Source organism: Triturus cristatus, chromosome 7 (genome assembly GCF_964204655.1).
Source record: "Triturus cristatus chromosome 7, aTriCri1.1, whole genome shotgun sequence".
In the NCBI taxonomy this organism is placed as follows: domain Eukaryota; kingdom Metazoa; phylum Chordata; class Amphibia; order Caudata; family Salamandridae; genus Triturus; species Triturus cristatus.
This window is the reverse complement of record NC_140590.1, coordinates 1681388218-1681407919: the sequence shown is the minus strand read 5'-3', so window position 1 is coordinate 1681407919 and position 19702 is coordinate 1681388218. Positions and strand designations below refer to the sequence as shown.

Below are 19702 nucleotides of genomic sequence, written 5' to 3'. Positions count from 1 at the left end.
AGCAGCAGGGTTCACTCAAAGATGTGAACCCCCCCCCCCCCCAAAAAACACAGAACTGCCAAGTCAGATTCTCCCATAAGGCAATGCAAATGTCCTCATGAGATATGTATCTCCTATGATAGTTCACCTAATTATCAGCACTTACTTAAACTCCTTCTCGGATTTACCGCGTAGATCCCGCACCAGCCACTGTGTGGTAAAAGCGTCTTGTGGCGGCATGCCATATCGCATAATGGCATTGAGGAAGGCCTTACGTTGACGGGCATTGAATCCTAGAACCTAAATGGAGGAAGGAGGGAATGAGACTTTCACACGTGGTGAAACAGAGATAAAAGGTCACACAGGCTCAAAGCAGAGCAGCACTGAGAAGTCAACATGCTGCCGCAATGAACAACCACACTGAATCAACCTTTATTGTTCCTACCAGCTCTCTCAACCAGCAGAGGAAAGAGCAATTCTAAAGTAGAACTGGCAGCGGAGGGCTTCCTGGCTGCATTGAGGGGAGGAAGGGACAGTTGGTAGACTGGCCTGAACTACATAAGGTACGTGGGGGGAAGGGGGGGGGGTAGAGGGGGGGGGGGGGGGGGGTAGAGGGAGGGAGTACTGGGCGTGAGGGTGTGTGTGTGTAAAAATGATAAAATGGGGTGGCAAGTTGCTACGTATGGCTGGTTAACACATTCAGTAATCAGGCACGGTGGTCTTAAGCTAACGCAACACATACTGTTCTATTTACATTTCGTGGCATAGGCGTACCCGCCGTCGCCACTACATCTCCCACAGTCCTTTGGGGCAACTTGCTGGTGTGACGAGCAGTGTGCGACCTACTTTTCCTCAATTTAATCGGCTTCCTTAAGCTAACGGGCTGACGAGCCTTGAGTCTGCACCTGCGCGCCAGGAGAGGTACTTGACCTGCTTTTAATTACATTTTGGCAGTCCACACGGCACCCCTTTACACTGACCTGCTCCCTGCTGACGAGAGGCAACTACCTCGAAACACGTGTCCAGGGATGGCTAACGCAACACATACTGTTCTATTTACATTTCGTGGCATAGGCGTACCCGCCGTCGCCACTACATCTCCCACAGTCCTTTGGGGCAACTTGCTGGTGTGACGAGCAGTGTGCGACCTACTTTTCCTCAATTTAATCGGCTTCCTTAAGCTAACGGGCTGACGAGCCTTGAGTCTGCACCTGCGCGCCAGGAGAGGTACTTGACCTGCTTTTAATTACATTTTGGCAGTCCACACGGCACCCCTTTACACTGACCTGCTCCCTGCTGACGAGAGGCAACTACCTCGAAACACGTGTCCAGGGATGGCTAACGCAACACATACTGTTCTATTTACATTTCGTGGCATAGGCGTACCCGCCGTCGCCACTACATCTCCCACAGTCCTTTGGGGCAACTTGCTGGTGTGACGAGCAGTGTGCGACCTACTTTTCCTCAATTTAATCGGCTTCCTTAAGCTAACGGGCTGACGAGCCTTGAGTCTGCACCTGCGCGCCAGGAGAGGTACTTGACCTGCTTTTAATTACATTTTGGCAGTCCACACGGCACCCCTTTACACTGACCTGCTCCCTGCTGACGAGAGGCAACTACCTCGAAACACGTGTCCAGGGATGGCTAACGCAACACATACTGTTCTATTTACATTTCGTGGCATAGGCGTACCCGCCGTCGCCACTACATCTCCCACAGTCCTTTGGGGCAACTTGCTGGTGTGACGAGCAGTGTGCGACCTACTTTTCCTCAATTTAATCGGCTTCCTTAAGCTAACGGGCTGACGAGCCTTGAGTCTGCACCTGCGCGCCAGGAGAGGTACTTGACCTGCTTTTAATTACATTTTGGCAGTCCACACGGCACCCCTTTACACTGACCTGCTCCCTGCTGACGAGAGGCAACTACCTCGAAACACGTGTCCAGGGATGGCTAACGCAACACATACTGTTCTATTTACATTTCGTGGCATAGGCGTACCCGCCGTCGCCACTACATCTCCCACAGTCCTTTGGGGCAACTTGCTGGTGTGACGAGCAGTGTGCGACCTACTTTTCCTCAATTTAATCGGCTTCCTTAAGCTAACGGGCTGACGAGCCTTGAGTCTGCACCTGCGCGCCAGGAGAGGTACTTGACCTGCTTTTAATTACATTTTGGCAGTCCACACGGCACCCCTTTACACTGACCTGCTCCCTGCTGACGAGAGGCAACTACCTCGAAACACGTGTCCAGGGATGGCTAACGCAACACATACTGTTCTATTTACATTTCGTGGCATAGGCGTACCCGCCGTCGCCACTACATCTCCCACAGTCCTTTGGGGCAACTTGCTGGTGTGACGAGCAGTGTGCGACCTACTTTTCCTCAATTTAATCGGCTTCCTTAAGCTAACGGGCTGACGAGCCTTGAGTCTGCACCTGCGCGCCAGGAGAGGTACTTGACCTGCTTTTAATTACATTTTGGCAGTCCACACGGCACCCCTTTACACTGACCTGCTCCCTGCTGACGAGAGGCAACTACCTCGAAACACGTGTCCAGGGATGGCTAACGCAACACATACTGTTCTATTTACATTTCGTGGCATAGGCGTACCCGCCGTCGCCACTACATCTCCCACAGTCCTTTGGGGCAACTTGCTGGTGTGACGAGCAGTGTGCGACCTACTTTTCCTCAATTTAATCGGCTTCCTTAAGCTAACGGGCTGACGAGCCTTGAGTCTGCACCTGCGCGCCAGGAGAGGTACTTGACCTGCTTTTAATTACATTTTGGCAGTCCACACGGCACCCCTTTACACTGACCTGCTCCCTGCTGACGAGAGGCAACTACCTCGAAACACGTGTCCAGGGATGGCTAACGCAACACATACTGTTCTATTTACATTTCGTGGCATAGGCGTACCCGCCGTCGCCACTACATCTCCCACAGTCCTTTGGGGCAACTTGCTGGTGTGACGAGCAGTGTGCGACCTACTTTTCCTTAACAATTATGGGGAGACCTTCCACACTACCATCTACACAATAAACTTTAACCTCTACCACTGCCCTCCTATGGTATAGATTGAGACAAGATTGTACAATGGAAGTGCTGAGCCTAGTGACCACAGGCCCTTCAGATTTAGTCTCGAAGCCACAGTTGGTGTATAGACTTGGGAAACCATTAGAATTGGGGTGTGCTTTCAAGCTGCCAGTGGAGGGTAGGATGGGCTAGAGGGATACTCACCTCAATGTTGCCTCCAACACGTGCCAGCAATGGCGGCAGCGGCTTGTCCTTGTCGTTCCTCAGCCCCTTTCGGTTTGGCCGCCGAGTAGCTGGGAGGAAAACAAAGTAGCTTTAGCAGAGCTAGCTTTCTTCTAGAAGGAATATGCTACTTACCAGTATGCATCTGTTCTTGGCATGTAGAGCTGCAGATCTACACACTTTTGTATAGAACGCCATCTGGTGTTGGGCCCGGATGTTTGCAGTTTGTTTTTCCTCTTGGAAAGTCTTTGGAAGTCACGAGGTCGGTGACTCCTCCCTTGGATCGTATTGCGCATGGGCTTCAGCTCCATCCTCAGATTGTTTTTCGCCAACAGGGAAAGATGGAGCGTAGTAATAACAGTGAAGAAACCCATGTGTGTTGTATCTAAATAATATAGACTGGAAAAGATAGAGGTAGCCGGGTGGGCGTGTGTAGATCTGCAGCTCTACATGCCAAGAACAGATGCATATTGGTAAGTAGCATATTCCGTTTGAGGCATATGAGCTGCAGATTACACACTTTTGCATCGACTATATAGCAGTTCCCAACCTTAGCGGCGACCACCGGTATCTGTTGCAGGGTAGTGTTTAGTACAGCCTGGCCCACACTAGCTTGTTGCTTGGTTTGCACATCTACACAGTAATGTTTAGTGAAAGTGTGCGGTGTTTACCATGTAGCCGATTTGCAGATATCATCTAATGGGATGTTCCCTAGAAAAGCCACAGAAGCCCCTATCTTTCGTTTAGAGTGGGCTTTAGAGGGAACAGATAGCGTTTGTTTTGCTTTGTGGTAGCAAATCTGTATGCATTTTACAATCCACCTAGCTATCCCCGATTTTGAGATGGGGTTGCCTTTGTGTGGTGGAGAGAAAGAGACACATAGTTGTTTGGTCTTTCTGAAAGGTTGTGTTCTCTGGATATAGTAAAGTAAGGCCCGTTTAACATCTAGCGTGTGTAGAGCCCTTTCTGCAAAAGTTTGAGATTGCGAGAAAAATACTGGTAATTCTACCGATTAGTTTAGATGAAAGGGGGAAATGACTTTGGGTAGGAATTTTGGGTTGGTACGGAGAACAACCTTGTTCTGGTGCATTTGGAGAAAAGGTTCTCGTATAGTAAGTGCTTGTATCTCACTGACCCTTCTAAGGGAAGTGATGGCTACAAGAAAAGCTGTTTTCCATGTGAGAAATTGCGGAAATTGCAGTTCGCATTTATGCAAAGGTTTGAAGGGCGGTCCCATTAGCCTTGTGGGAACTATATTTAAGTTCCACACAGGTGAGGGTGGTACTCTGGGGGGAATTATTTGTTTAAGGCCTTCCATGAAGGCTTTAATGGCAGGCCCTCTGAAAAGGGATAGGTGTTGTCTGTTCTGTAGGTAAGCGGCAATTGCTGCGAGGTGTAGCCGAATGGATGTATATGCTAGGTTACACCTTTGTAGATGGAGCAAGTAGCATATGATGTGCTGTATACATACGTCTAGAGGATCGATTGTGTTGTTATGGCAATAAACAACAAATCTTTTCCACTTGGCAGCGTAGCAGGCTCTAGTGGTAGGGCGTCTAGCTTCTCTGATGACGTTCATACGGTCAGGGGGAAGGTTAAGGTATCCGAATTCTAGGATCTCAGGAGCCAGATCGCAAGGTTGAGCTGAGCTGGGTCCGGGTGGCTGATCTCTCCATGGTTTTGGGTTAGGAGGCATGGTGAGAGGTGTAGCTTTTGGTGTGGTACTACCGAGAGTTCCAGCAGCGTGGTGTACCACGGTTGTCTGGCCCACGTTGGAGCTACTAGGATCAGTGTGAGGGAATGCTGTTGTAGCTTTCTCACCACTAATGGAATTAGTGGGAGAGGTGGAAAGATGGACGCAAATTTGCCTGACCAGTTCATCCATATCGCATTGCCTTTGGACAATGGGTGTGGGTATCTGGCGGCGAAGCTTGGGCATTTTTTGTTTTCGTGGGTGGAGAAGAAGTCTAACTGTGGATGCCCCCACATCTGAAAGAACCTGTGGGTGAAGTTCCCACTCGTGGATCTGCTGCGTCTGTCTGCTGAGCAGATCTGCCATGGTGTTTTGGACTCCTGGGACATGTTGGGCTAGGCGAAAGATTTAGTGTGGAATTGCCCATCTCCATATGCTCTGTGCTAGTTGAGAGAGCTGTGGAGAGTGTGTGGCGCCTTGTTTTTGAATGTAGTACATGGCCGTCATGTTGTCTGTGCGAACGAGGACTGCTTTGCCTAAAATGTGTGTTTGAAAGAATTTTAGGGCTAGAAAGATTGGCAGTAACTCCAGATGGTTGATATGGAGTAACTTTTGTTGCGGCGTCCATGTGCCCTGCACTGTGAGGTGTAATAGAGGAGCTCTCCAGCCGGAGAGCGATGCGTCTGTTAGTATTATTTGTGGAACCGGGTCCAGGAACGGTAGACCTCTGGAAAGATTTGTGGGGTAACACCACTGCAGAGAGCGATGGGTGCGACCGTCTACTAACACCAGATCTGTCAGTCGCCCCTGGGCCTGGTTCCATTGGCGCGCTAAGCACTCTTGGAGTGGACGCATCTGGAGTCTTGCGTGAGGCACTATGAAAATGCAAGAGGCCATCATCCCTATCAGTTGCATAAACACTCTTGCTGGAAGTGTGTGTTGAGGTATGAATCTTTGACGCAAAGCCTGAATGCTTGCAATCCTGGCCGGATTGGGGTAGGCTATGGCTTTTGAGGTGTCTATGGTGGCACCGAGGTATTGCTTTATGTGGGATGGTGTTAGCTGGGACTTTTGGTGGTTCACCGTGAAGCCTAGTTGGTGTAGTAGTTGGATTGTAGTGGCAGTGTGGTGTACACATTGGTTGTAGGACGTGGCTTTTATCAGCCAGTCGTCCAAATATGGGAAGACGTGAATGAGCTGTCTTCTGAGGTGTGCCGCCACTACCGCTAGGCACTTGGTGAATACCCTTGGTGCGGTTGTGACCCCGAATGGGAGCACCTTGAACTGGTAGTGTTGCCCGTCCACTACAAATCTGAGGTACTTTGTGAGCATGGTGTACCGGAATGTGAAAGTATGCGTCTTTTAAGTCCAGTGTGGTGAGAAAGTCGTTCTGGGAGAGGAGCGGAAGTACCTGCTGAAGGGTTACCATGTGAAAATGGTCCGAATGTATGTATGTGTTTAGAGGCCGGCGATCTAGAATAGGTCATAGAGTCTCGTCTCTTTTTGGTAGTAGAAAATCTAGGGAGTAGACCCCTAAATTTTGCTGATTGGCAGGAACTTGTTCTATTGCCTGTTTTTGTAGGAGGGAGATTACCTCCTGTTTTAGTAATGTGGAATGTTCTTGTGACATTGGGCGTTTGGGGGGTAGATGTCAATTCTAGGCAGTACCCTGAGCGAATAATTTGGGTCACCCATTTGTCTGAGGTGATGGTCTCCCAGACCTGAAGGAAATTTTGTAGCCTGCCCCCGACCGGAGTTGGATGGTCTGGAGGGAGCGGGGGTCATTGGATAGGCGGTGTGGCAGAGCGGGTGGTATTTGTTTTGCCTCTGCCTTTATTGTTATTGCCCCTATAGCCGCCTCTTTGATAACCCCTTGTGAAGGTGGACTGGGCAGGGGATTAGTAGGAAGTGGACGCGCTGAGTAGCCGCTAGCCGTACCCCGAAAAGAGTAGCGGCGAAAGGAACGCCTAGGAGGGTGTGACTGCAGGGCTCCCATAGATTTCGCCGTATTCGTGTCCTTCATTTTCTCGAGGGCCTCATCTACCTTTGGGCCGAATAGTGTTCTTGGTTCAAGGGATGATTTAGGATGGAGGCCTGTACCTCCGGTTTGAAACCGGATACCCTCAGCCAAGCATGGCGACGGAGGAGGACGCTGGTGTTAATGGCCCTGGAGGCTGTGTCTGCTGCGTCTAAGGCACAGCGTATGGAGGTGTTATAGTCTTACCCTCTTGAATTAATTCATTGGCCCTATTTTTGTATCTTTCTGGGAGGTGGTGCATTATGGTTTCTAATTCATCATAATGCACTCTATCGTATCTGGCCAATAGCGCTTGAGTGTTGGCGATACGCCATATATTGGCTACCTGTGACACAGAGCGCTTTCCTGACGCGTCCAGTAGCTTTGACTCGGTCAGGTGGTGGCGCTTCGCCTGGGAGTTTGACCTCTTCCGTGCAGTGGAAACCACTAGGGAATCTAGTGGCGCTGGCCCTTTGATATAGGCAGGATCTGTGGGGGCAGCTTTGTACTTTCTCTATGCGTGGGTTAATGACCCTAGCCCTGACTGGGTCCTTAAAAACCTCTGGCGCATGTTTTACCACCCCCTTGAGCATAGGTAGTATGGAGGTAGACCTATGTGCGGTATCAAAGGTGTCGAGGAGGATATCCTCCTCCACTGGGTCAGTGTGTAACTCTACCCAGTGATAATGTGCCGCCCTCTGAAGTAGGTGGTGGAAACCTAACGAGTCTTCCGGTGGAGATGGCCTGGAAGGGTAAAGGTAATCTTGTGGGACGTCTGGAATGTCTGGATTATTGTAGTTGTCCCATGGGTCTGGGGATCCTGTAGGGGTGGGGTCTTGGGGCACACCCCCCCCCGGATCGTAATATGTGTCCCCCTGATCATCATCGTCTGGAGACTGGGTCGGGGAGCAATGAGGTGGGGGTGGAGAAGGCGGAGGTGGAGAGGGTGGAGGAGGTGAGGAAGGCATTCTGAAAGGGGAGGTAGCAGAGTCCTTCCTCTTAGGAGGTGGAGGCGGAGCCGGTTTGTCCAAATGTCTCTTTTTAGAAGAGAGTGCCAAATGTCCAGTCTTTGGATCCTTGGTAAGAGTCTTTTGCAAGGGATCCGGTGTAAACAGTTCCTGTGACAATGTTTGTTCCGTCCGTGCCGAAGGTTTCGGGGCCGATGACTTTTTAGGCTTGTCCGTGCAGTGCTTAGCAATGGGCTTGGGAACCTCCGATTTCTTGGGTCGGTGTCGAGGTGGGCTTCGGCGTAGAAGTGTCGGTGCCGAGGGCCTTATGGGGTTTGGTCGGTACCGAAGATGGCGTCGGTACGGAAAGGCTGGGTTTCAACACAGAGGACTTTGGTGCAGAGCTCGGTGTCGAGGTAGAGGCCGGTCTCTTTTTCGGTGCCGAAGTGTGTTTCTCGGCACCGCTGGAGGGCTGGCTCGAGCCCGAGCCGCCGGAAGGCTTATTTGGCTTCTTCACCAGGCCCGAAGGTGGGGTGTTTGAAGCAGTGTCTCTGGTCTTGCCTAGGCCCGGAGGCGAAGGCGTGACCTAAGCCTTTTTGGGTGTTGGCGCGGGAGGGAGTATAATACTCCTGACCCTCTGCGCCGGGGTGATGTCCTCCACATCTGAGTCGTCAGCTTCGGAAGCACCGATGAGGTCCTCTTCGGTGTGCTGCTGTCCCGGATCTTCGACGTCGTCCCCGAAGAGGTCGACTGGAACGGAGGTCGAGGAGTGCGCCATGTTTTGTCTGGCTCTTCGATCTCGAATAGTCTTTTTCGATCTGAAAGACTTACAGGCCGGACAGTCTCGAGCCTAGTGTTCAGGAGAGAGGCAGAGGTTGCACACCTCATGAAGATCGGTGTGGGGGAATTTGGACCCACATCGAGGGCACTTCTTGAAAGGAGTTCTTTTCATCAGCCGGGACCGGAGCTTGGGTAGGCCCGAAGGCCGCCGCCGAAGACTGGAATCGAAGAGAAGTGATTGAGGAGATCTGGATTTGAACAATACCGCGATGAGCGAGGATTCCGCTTCGATCGTCGAACTGGAAATGTTCGGAACCGGAGCGCGAAGTATTACATCCGAGCCCGATGGCGGAAAAAAAAAACTATCTGAGGATGGAGCCGAAGCCCATGCGCAATACGATCCAAGGGAGGAGTCACCGACCTCGTGACTTCCAAAGACTTTCCAAGAGGAAAAACAAACTGCAAGCATCCGGGCCCAACACCAGATGGCGATCTATGCAAAAGTGTGTAATCTGCAGCTCATATGCCTCGAACATAATTTTCCACGCATCATATGCCCTCCAAGAACCCTTCCTTCCTGCCATCCACACACCAACATTTTACATGTTTTTCTTTTACCTTGTCTTATCCTAATGCTTCTCTGAATCTTTCCTGGGATTCAGAAAGGGCAGAAGACTAGACACTCTCCTCCACTACACACCAGTTCCCACTCAGCATGAAACATGAACCAACCTTCCGTTCGTTCATCGAAGTCCTCATCACCTTCCTCAGAGGCCACAGAGTAGTCAGACTGGTTGTCGGACTGGTCATCTTGCCAATCTGAAATTAAAAATAGAGAAATTAGCAATATTGACACAATGTGGAGAGTAAAGGGCAGAACACTGGTGTTGCACACAAAGAATTAGCACTGCTGAGTCCAGGAGTGCACAAACCTCGATCTTCCTGAGAGCCATCGTTGTAGTTAACCTGCTTGCGGATCCTCTTCCCTTTACCAAGGTTGCGGGCAAGGTCCTCCTGTTGCTGCTCATAGTGGTGCCGGAGGAGCTTTTCCCAGTAGTCCGGATCCACACTCTCCTCCTGCTTGATAATCTCACGCTCCACTTCCTCTTCATCCTGCTGTGAGGTGAGAAAGAGAAAAAGAGCAGAGAAAAAGAGAAGGAGAAAAGAAAAGAAAAAAAAAAAAGACGTAAGAAGGAGAGAAAAAGAGACGTGTATTCAGAGAGAGAACTTTACCTGAAGAGAAGTAAATACATGTAATGGATAAAATAAGCTACTGTCAACCAAAAAAACAAATGCTACCAAAACAACCTGCACGAGGAAACGAAGGGGCCAAGTTACCTGGATGAATGTGGATTTATACCAGCCTGGTACATACATCTGAACTGCTAAGCCAAAGAAACCAATGATAGCTGCAGTTGACTGTGGATGCGTGCAGTCTATGAAAATTATTGAAAAGGATACTAAATAGGAAGGCTCCAAATGATTATTCTCACTTATTGGTCACATGCCGCTCAAGAAATGCAACGACGGATAAAAATGCAAAAGGCGACTCACTATTTCGTCAAGACTCGTTCACAAACTATCTTAGGCAGAAGTCTCGCTAAACAGATAGGTGGTTGGGAATAAAAAAAACAAAAAAAAAAAAAAAAAAAAAAAAACAGAAAGGAGTGGACTTACCCAGGTTACACTTTGTCAAAATATTTAGTTATTTTTCTAGAAGACACCTGGGGCAGAAGTCACCAAAAGGAGTAGCTGCAGTTGCGTTTCCTGTGAGACCTATGTATGCACTAAAGGACTTCCCTTGGGGGAAGAGGACTAAACGCAGGGGATGGAGCCCTCAGCTGTCAGGGTAGGAGTCTGTCTATTAAAACAAACATCTGGAGCCGTATGAGAGACCAGGCGCATTTTCATTTTTTGCACCGGGCGCACCTTTTAAAAGGTACTCCCGGGAAAACACTGAAAATGCACCCTGTTACGATGAATGGGCAGCCCCCAGGGCAGCCATGAACTAGCACTGCCCTGGGGCAGTGCATTTGGTGAAAAAAAAAATAGAGCAGCTGCTTTACAACTGCTCCGTGTTTTCACAGTGCAGGCAGCAGCCGTCCTGCACTTTTAAAGGGGATTAGAGATCTCCCTACAGGTGGGTGCACTCAGTGACTGCACCCGCCTGCAAGAGGATGTCTGGGGAGTTCCATTGGACCTCCTTTCCCTCCGCCAGAGGGCGGCTCTTCTGGGGTGGCACACCTATTAGGTAAATCACTGTGCGCGCCCAGTTAGAGCTTTTTTTTGTCTCTGCGCCAGCGTCTGTAATACGGCGTCGGCGAACAGGAAAAGGGATTGCCTCATTTGCATGGGGCACGCCTCCATGCAAATGAGGGAAAACCCCCTGAAGATAGCGCTTTAGGTGCGCCAGTGCTATCGTTACTACAGAAGGGGCTGCACATGCGTCTGCGGCCCCTTCTGTAATACCAAAGTGCTCCAGGGGCACGCAAAGTGGGCACAAACGGTTGGTTCAGCCCCCCCCCCCCCCCCCCCCCCCGTCCCCCCCCCCTCCTGGGCACTTTCTGAAATATGGCCCCCGATGTTCAACAAGCAAAAGAGGCCAACCAGACAAAGGGACAAGACAAACCGGACCTTGACAGGCCTTGGGAGTGTCAGGGCCAGCATGATATGAATAAATAAAGGGAAAGAAGCCAAGATTTTTGTGATCTCATATGGCTCTTCCCAATTCTGAGGCTCCTGTAAAATTTTGAAGAAATTTTAAGCCCAGATTAAGTAGCAGAGAAAGCTGAAGGGATAAAGGAAAATTAAAAGAGCCCTGCATCCCCCCAGCTGCAGTAAGCTTGAACACATGTACTGTCATGCCTTTAAGGGATTGACCATAGCTCGGTGCAGCCCTCCAATATAGACAGTGTTTTTCTTCATCCGCCTGCAGACTCCACCGGCCATTAACAGGTAAGGTAAGCTATGAACCGCAGGTCAGAAGCATCCAGTAGGAAAGTGATACATTTTGAATATGCTACTTACCAGTATGCATCTGTTCTTGGCATGTAGGGCTGCTGACATTCATATCTGTGCATAGATCGCCGCCTAGTGTTGGGTCCGGATGTTTGCACGTTGTTGTCCTGGAAGAGTCTTCGAAGTATCCTTGGATAGGTGACTCCTCCCCTGGACTACAGTGCGCATGGGCATCCCCTCCATCCTCAGATTGTTTTTCGCCATTGTGGCAGTGATGGAGTAGATACAGAAAATGATGACCATGCTTGCAGTAATTCTGAGAGCTGCAGCTGCGACAGGCGCCGGGGAGGAGGGAGGGCGATATGAATGTCAGCAGCCCTACATGCCAAGAACAGATGCATACTGGTAAGTAGCATATTCAGTTAGAGGCATGTGGGCTGCTGAATTCATATCTGTGCATAGAATACATAGCAGTGCCCTCTATTGGCGGCGGCTACCCGTGCCAGCTGCAGCGGTCTGAAAAAGTGTTTTGAGAACAGCCTGTCCTACAGCTGCCTGCTGTTTTGACTGCACATCTACGCAATAGTGTTTTGTAAACGTGTGTGTAGTGGACCATGTGGCTGCTCTGCATATATCGTGCAGGGGAATATTTCCTAGGAAGGCCATGGAAGCCCCCAACTTGCGGGTTGAGTGGGCTCGTGGTGGAATAGTTAATGTGCGTTTTGCCTTTTGATAACAGATTTGAATACACTTAACTATCCATCTGGCTATCCCTGCTTTGGAGATGGCGTTACCTTTGTGTTGTGGGGCAAAGGCAACGAACAGTTGTTTTGTCTTCCTGAAGGGTTTAGTCCTGTCGATGTAGTACATGAGGGCCCTCCGTACATCTAGTGTATGTAGTGCCCTTTCTGCAACAGTTTGTGGGTTTTGGAAGAAAACGGGCAGTTCAATAGTTTGATTCATGTGGAACTGCGATATTACTTTGGGCATGAATTTGGGGTTGGTACGTAGCACGAGCCTGTTGGCGTGAACCTGTATAAATGGCTCTTGAACGGTTAGTGCCTGGAGTTCACTAACTCTTCGTAGGGAAGTGATCGCTACAAGGAAAGCCACTTTCCAGGTAAGGAATTGAATCTCGCATGAGTGTAGAGGTTCAAAAGGTGGACCCATCAGGCGTGTGAGGACCAAGTTGAGGTTCCACATTGGAGCCGGTGGGTGACTAGGTGGAATGACTCGTTTGAGCCCTTCCAAGAATGCTTTGATGGCAGGTACTCTGAATAGAGAGAGGTGCTGCCTGGTTTGCAGATAGGCTGAGATCGCGGTCAAATGGACACGTATAGAGGTGTACGCCAGATTGCATCGGTATAGGTGTAAGAGGTAACAGATGATGTTTTGGATGGATGCGTCCAGCGGGTTAACGTTATTATTACCGCAATAAATGACGAACCGTTTCCATTTGGCTGCATAGCAAGCTCTGGTAGTGGGTCTCCTGGCCTCCTTGATGATGTCCATACAGTCAGGTGGCAGGTTGAGATAGCCAAACTCTAGGACTTCAGGAGCCAGATCGCCAGGTTCAGCTGTTGCGGATCTGGGTGCTGAATCTCTCCATGGTTCTGCGTCAAATGCGCGGGTTTGATCCGCAGCCTTTGATGCGGCACCATGGAAAGTTCGAGGAAGGTGGTGTACCACGGCTGGCGTGCCCACGTGGGAGCAACTAGGACGAGTGTCAGGGAGTGTTGTCGGAGTTTGCGAGCTACCAGCGGTATCAACGGTGCTGGGGGAAAAGCGTACGCAAATCTGCCTGACCAGTTCATCCATATCGCATTGCCCTGCGACTGCGGATGTGGGAATCTGGCGGCGAAGCTTTGGCATTTTGCGTTTTCGCTTGTCGCGAATAGGTCTATCTCTGGGTGACCCCACTGCTGGAAGTACGGTTTGAGTACCGATGGGTGTAACTCCCACTCGTGCATCTGGTGGCTGTGTCTGCTGAGCAGATCCGCCATCTGGTTGTCCTTGCCAGGGAGGTGTTCTGCCATGAGGAACATGTTCCTCTGAATGGCCCACTTCCACATGCTCTGAGCCAGATGAGACAACTGTGGAGAGTGTGTTCCTCCCTGCTTCTGTATGTAGTACATTGCGGTCATGTTGTCCGTCCGGATCAACACGACCTTGTTGCACAGGTGTACTTTGAAAGCCTTCATGGCCAGGAAGATTGCCATCAGTTCGAGAAGGTTGATGTGCATCTTCTTCTGTTGTGTCGTCCATAGTCCCTGCACTGTGTAGTGGAGTACATGAGCTCCCCAACCCTGGAGAGACGCGTCCGCTGTCAGTACTATCTGTGGGACAGGCTCTTGGAACGGTCGGCCCTTGCAAAGGTTTTGTGGATTCCACCAATGCAGAGAGTTGTACGCCCGACCGCTCACCAACACTAGGTCTTTCAACTGTCCTTGAGCCTGATTCCACTGACGTGCTAGGCACTCCTGAAGTGGGCGCATATGTAACCTCGCGTGCGGGACTATGAAGATGCAGGAGGCCATCATGCCTATCAACTGCATAAACACTCGCGCTGGAAGTGAGTGATTGGGTTTGAACTTGGAGATCAGCAGTTGTATGCTGTTGATCCTCACTAAATTTGGCTGAGCTGTGGCCGCCAGAGTGTCTATAGTCGCACCTAGGTACTGTTGTACGTGTGCGGGCTGGAGATGGGACTTTGGGTAATTTAGTCAGAATCCCAGACTGTGAAGAAGGTGAATGGTATCTTCGGCGCCAGTGGTGCATCGAGTCGAGGTGCGGAGACCACCGTCGACGTCTTCGACACGTGAGGTTTTGGTGTCGTCGAGGGAGTGATGCGAGGCGTAGCAGGCGGTACGGCCCTCGGTGTCGGCGGCGGCGAAGCCGGTAACCGAGCAGGTTTGTCGGCGCCGATGACCTTCTTCCGTTTGTCGACTCCCACGTCGCCCCTTTCGAGTTCGGCACCGAAGTCTCTCTTGGTGCGGTCGGTGCCGACACGGTGCGCCGGCGTCGAAGGTGTTGAAGGCTTCGATCCGACTTGCGCCACTTTCAGTTTCGGTTTCGTAGGAGCTTGAGCAGCTTTCGGTTTCGGTTTCGTGGAAGGGAAACCAGCTGATTTAAGCGGTAATGGCTGCCGCTGAACATCCGAGGCCGGGGCCGAGGGCGGGGCCGAAGGACTGTGTGATAGGTCTCGGGTAAGGCCCGAAGGCGATCCCTCGACCGGAGCCATAGTCTGTGGCACTGGTGAGTTTTCGGTTTGAACAGGTAGGCCTTGTTCATCATCGGCGCTACTCTCTTCGGCCCCTAAGGCCTCGTCGTCGTCTCCTACCTCGGTGTCGTCTTCACCTCTGTGGAAGAGTGACTCGTCGGCCTCGTCCGAACCGGGGTCGTGGTCGGAAACGGGACCGGAGGGTAAGACATCTACTTCTTCGACGTCGTCGGCTTCGTCGAAGATGTCAGCTGGGGCCGGTGCCGCGTGCTGCGCCTCGAGCCTCGCCGCTCGACGATTCCGCAGAGTCTTCTTGGAACGGAATCGGGCACAGGCCATGCATGTCGATTCGTCGTGGTCCGGCGAAAGGCATTTGTTGCACACCGGATGGACGTCGATGTGTGGGTACTTCGCATTACATACCGGACACCTTTTGAATGGCGTCCTCGATTCCATCGTCGAAGTAGTCGATGGACAGGTAAATGCGAACAAAGTCGGTGCTGAAAGTCAGTAAACTAACAGATAGTATCGAAACCCGATCGATAAACAGTACCGACGCGAACTAAAGGCCTTGTGGCCTCGACAAAAGTTTTTCCTAACTTGAGCTAAGATAGCACATCCGAACCCAATGGCGGAAAAAAACAATCTGAGGATGGAGGGGATGCCCATGCGCACTGTAGTCCAGGGGAGGAGTCACCTATCCAAGGATACTTCGAAGACTCTTCCAGGACAACAACGTGCAAACATCCGGACCCAACACTAGGCGGCGATCTATGCACAGATATGAATTCAGCAGCCCACATGCCTCGAACTCAGTGAACTTTTTAAGAAAGAAACAAATCCACTCACCGCATTGTCCTCCTCGCGCACCACATACTGAGCCACCTTAAAGGAGCTGAGGTACTCATTCATGCCCTGCACATCCAGCTCTGGCTCCTCAACTTCATCCTGGTTGCGGTCCAGTAGGCGGTCAATGGCTTTTTCGTCGTAATGGATAACGCTCAGATCATCTCCATCCTTGTTGTCTCCTGATACAATGGAATCAATGCAGTGGTACCATATAAATCGAGCAGAACACAAAGCACTTCCATGTATGCAAGCATTACAAGAGGTAATTTTAAGATGCAGAGCCCAAGTATAGCCTCATGTTGAAGAATTTCACATTTGTGCAACACTCTCACAATAGTGGGGAGTGGGATTTCCTAAGGGAGCCTGGATACAATGCTTGAAATTAAACCACGCAAAACGACCGCATGACAAAGGCGTTATCAGTTAGTGACTTAAAGAGCTTTTGAGACCTAAAGACAGTTAACGTGAAAAACATGGTTTAAGGCAGAGGTCTTCAAACTGGGGGGCCTTAATTCATCTCAGTGGGGAGTGCTAGGCTATGGCAAAATAATTATCATGCTGTTAAGTGTTTTGACCTGAATAGTATGTTTGGCAATCATGTATTTGATTGCATTTTCACGCGTTAACTGAACTTAACAGCAATGTTTAAATATGTTTAGACATTTTAACATTGATTAATTTAGTAGAATTGTGAAACTTTGGAAAGCCTGATGATTATTCATTATTATTATTTTTTTTACAAGGGGTGGGGGGGTGGGGGCATTAAAAACGTTGAAGACCATTGGTTTGAGGCCATAACCATGGACTGTTCAGCTAACAAAGGGAATGGAGAGAGAACAGGACTTCTCATAACCGCTCCTTTTCTCACCTTCAGGTTGAACCTCTTCCTTGAAAAGCTCCTCTGTCCCAAACTTAAGGATGTCATCCAACTCCTGTTTGGACATGGAGGCCGTCTTGGATCCCAGGCCAGGCCTCACCACCAAGTGGGTCAGCATCATCTTCTTCTTGGCTACCTGTGTAATGCGTTCCTCCACCGAGGCACGCGTGACAAATCGGTAGATCATCACCTTCCGGTTCTGTCCAATACGATGAGCTCTGCTGAACGCCTGAAAAAAGATTGGAGGAAAAGTGGTAAGCGGGGTAGATGGGTAAAGTAAATACGGAATGAGCAGGGACAGAAGTAGCACCAGTTCACCGCAGGTTTTAAAATCACAAAATATTTTTACAGAGAGCATCTAGCATCTTCTTTTCCTCTTCTCTCCACCACTTGCCTGGATGTCATTGTGCGGGTTCCAATCAGAGTCATAAATGACAACTGTGTCAGCTGTGGCAAGGTTAATCCCAAGGCCACCAGCTCGAGTGGACAACAGGAAACAGAACTGTTGAGCACCAGGAGCTAAAAACATGAGAATGAGGAGATTAGCTGTAGAGGAATGGCCCAGGCATAATATAATTACTTGACTTTTTACTATTTCTTCAACTGAGGTTCTTTAACTTTGGCACCACCCAGAGATTGGTAGCAATGTGTACATTACAATGTGTGTCCCTCCAAAGCACCATTATTCAGGGCTAGTTAACGTATGAGGAAAAACACTGTCCAACACTAAAGATACATTTCAACATATGTCCCATCACTTGCTTAATCCTGGCTGAGGCCCCTCTTTGAGCATACGTACCATTGAAACGATCAATAGCCTCCTGCCTCATGTTCCCTGTAATCCCGCCATCAATCCGCTCATACTTGTAACCTTCGTGGTCCATAAAGTCCTCTAGGAGGTCCAACATCTTGGTCATCTACAGGGAAAGAGAACGAGATGTGAACTGAGGAAGGGAGGAATAAATACAATTTGGGAATATATTACTAGTACAGGACCAGAATATCTGGACCAAACCCTCGCTGTAACCCTACTAGTCACTGTAATCAATAGCCCTGAAACCATTAACTATGTTGGCTTTGGGTCCAAGCAAAAACCGACATAAGCAAGATAATGAGTACAAAATATTAAAAATGTGTATTTCAAAAAGACAAATCTAGGCAAGTTGACCAATTTAATCTAAACCTAGGCAGTAGATTAAAAAAACTCTGCTTACTAAGCAAACATGTCGTAATTTTAACATCCATCTGCGTTTACCCCCTACATTAGGATAGGCAGCATGGTTCTGTCACTTCCATTTATGGCAAGTCATTAAGTATGTATGTTGTCGTTGGCATTTCTTGGTGGACCTTGGAATAGGCGATAGATTAAACAGGTTTCACTGCTGTGTATAGCCAGCCAACATCACAAAATAAAATGGATGGAGTGTTGAAACTTTTCAAACACTTAGTCGCAGATCGGAGTTTAATCTATTGTTATTTTGCTCGCTACGTCACCCAAGTTTGGACCCAGCCATATGTAAATTAGTCTTGACCCTGTTGGTTTGAGGGCCCTAAGTGGCTATGGGTTTGCCCAGACGTGACAGGAGCAAAGGGGTAAAAGGTGGTTACCAGTCAGGCAGCAACCTAGGCCTTTCTAGACAACTTACCTTTACAAAGTTTTACTTGGAAGCATCAGCTGCAGAGTTTTGCTTTCTCAGCTCTGCAGTTTGACAATTACTAAATTTTGATAATAATTGGCAACAGGGTGCCAGTCTCTGGATGCAAATCACCCTTATGCAAGAAGGGCTGTGACGAGAAAGGAGGAGCCAATGGTTGGCTAATTTTAATTGGAACAGTGGAATGTTTAGCGCTCCATTGAAGACAATGGAGTGCTCCCGGCTTCTAATGGCTGATAGAAGCCAGGAGCTCCAAAATTACAATGTTTGTTCACAGCTGTTGCTGTGAACCAAGGTCTCAGGAAACTGGAGGGGATTTCAACCCCCTCAGGCTCCGTGAGGACTTTGCTATACCAATAAGAACATTCTGCCCTCTAGGGGTGGAAGTACCAATAGCCTTAGCTTCCTGCAGCGATCTATACCAGCCATTTAAGGCCTGCCCGTGTGTTAAAGAACCAGAGCCGAAAAGGCTGGATCGGGCCTTTAATGGGCAGTAGAGCCCACTACGGAGGGCTCTAAGGCTATAGAAGTCTCCGCACTTATTTGAATTAAGACACAAATATTTCATCATAAGCAACACAGTGACATGTAGTGGGAGGGGATGATTAAGAACACAACTTAATCAGCTCCTCCCAAATAACACTTTAATGACAATACAGCAACAGCACAGAATTTAGCCATGCGCCCTTCAAGGCCTTCAGAAATTGGTCCCATATCTCGTGGACAGTTTTAATACCAAAATGCAGTAGCAGAGTTTCTCCAAAATAGAGAGGCCATAGTCTCTAATGAAACATTAGATAAGACACTTTAGGAAGGCTTCAAACGTTTACTAGTAAGGACGTGGCCACAGCAGCAACATTTACAAGCCATGTATTCTGAAACGGTGTTGGATGGGTAAACGGAGCAGTCATTCAAGATCGTCATTGATGGATCTATTGTGATCTTTTGATGTAAAACCAACAAGGCACATTCAGTAACACTTGTGCGGTGTGGCACGTTTACAGCATATGGGCGAGATTAGCTTAAGAGGACTCTTTACACAATGAATTACTTGGGCTTATCTGAATTGCTTCCATGCAGCCAAAACCTAGCTTGATGCCGAATAAAAAAGAGGTTAACCCAAATCCTAAATTAGAAACTGGACCTTTTTTTCTGATGAAGGCTGGTCTGCAGCCCGACAAAATCCCAAAAAGATGGTTTCAATGGCTTATAGAAAACAGGTTACTGAATACAGAAAAAATGGTAAAAGGTTCACTTCACTGTATGAAGTGAAACCCAATGATTAAGAGTCAATATATTCTACCTTGCAATGTTAAGGTCTATTTAACATTTTCACCCCATCACATTTGAAGCAATTACATTTTTCAAACATCCTCGCTAACTAGATTGAAGTATTGTTTTACCACGGCTCTAGACTGACTTATTTTTTAATCATTAAGTTTGATCTGGACGAATTATTGATCTAACCCGAA

At 49.1% G+C, this 19702-nt stretch overlaps 1 protein-coding gene across 5 annotated transcripts in view; it reads right to left on the bottom strand.

The window, feature by feature from the left end:
• CHD4 (chromodomain helicase DNA binding protein 4) overlaps positions 1-19702 on the bottom strand; it is a 65437-nt gene that overhangs the window by 17424 nt on the left and 28311 nt on the right. For 3 of the 5 annotated variants that reach the window (XM_085619808.1, XM_085619811.1, XM_085619809.1), the window contains exons 22-29: positions 17375-17492; positions 16970-17094; positions 16567-16804; positions 15699-15877; positions 9604-9787; positions 9404-9490; positions 3217-3305; positions 146-279 (exon numbers count right to left, since the gene is read on the bottom strand). In XM_085619808.1, the coding sequence (XP_085475934.1) occupies positions 146-279; positions 3217-3305; positions 9404-9490; positions 9604-9787; positions 15699-15877; positions 16567-16804; positions 16970-17094; positions 17375-17492 (1154 nt within the window). The remainder of the gene's footprint in view (positions 1-145; positions 280-3216; positions 3306-9403; positions 9491-9603; positions 9788-15698; positions 15878-16566; positions 16805-16969; positions 17095-17374; positions 17493-19702) is intronic. The other 2 variants (XM_085619810.1, XM_085619812.1) reach the window with 1 other exon arrangement.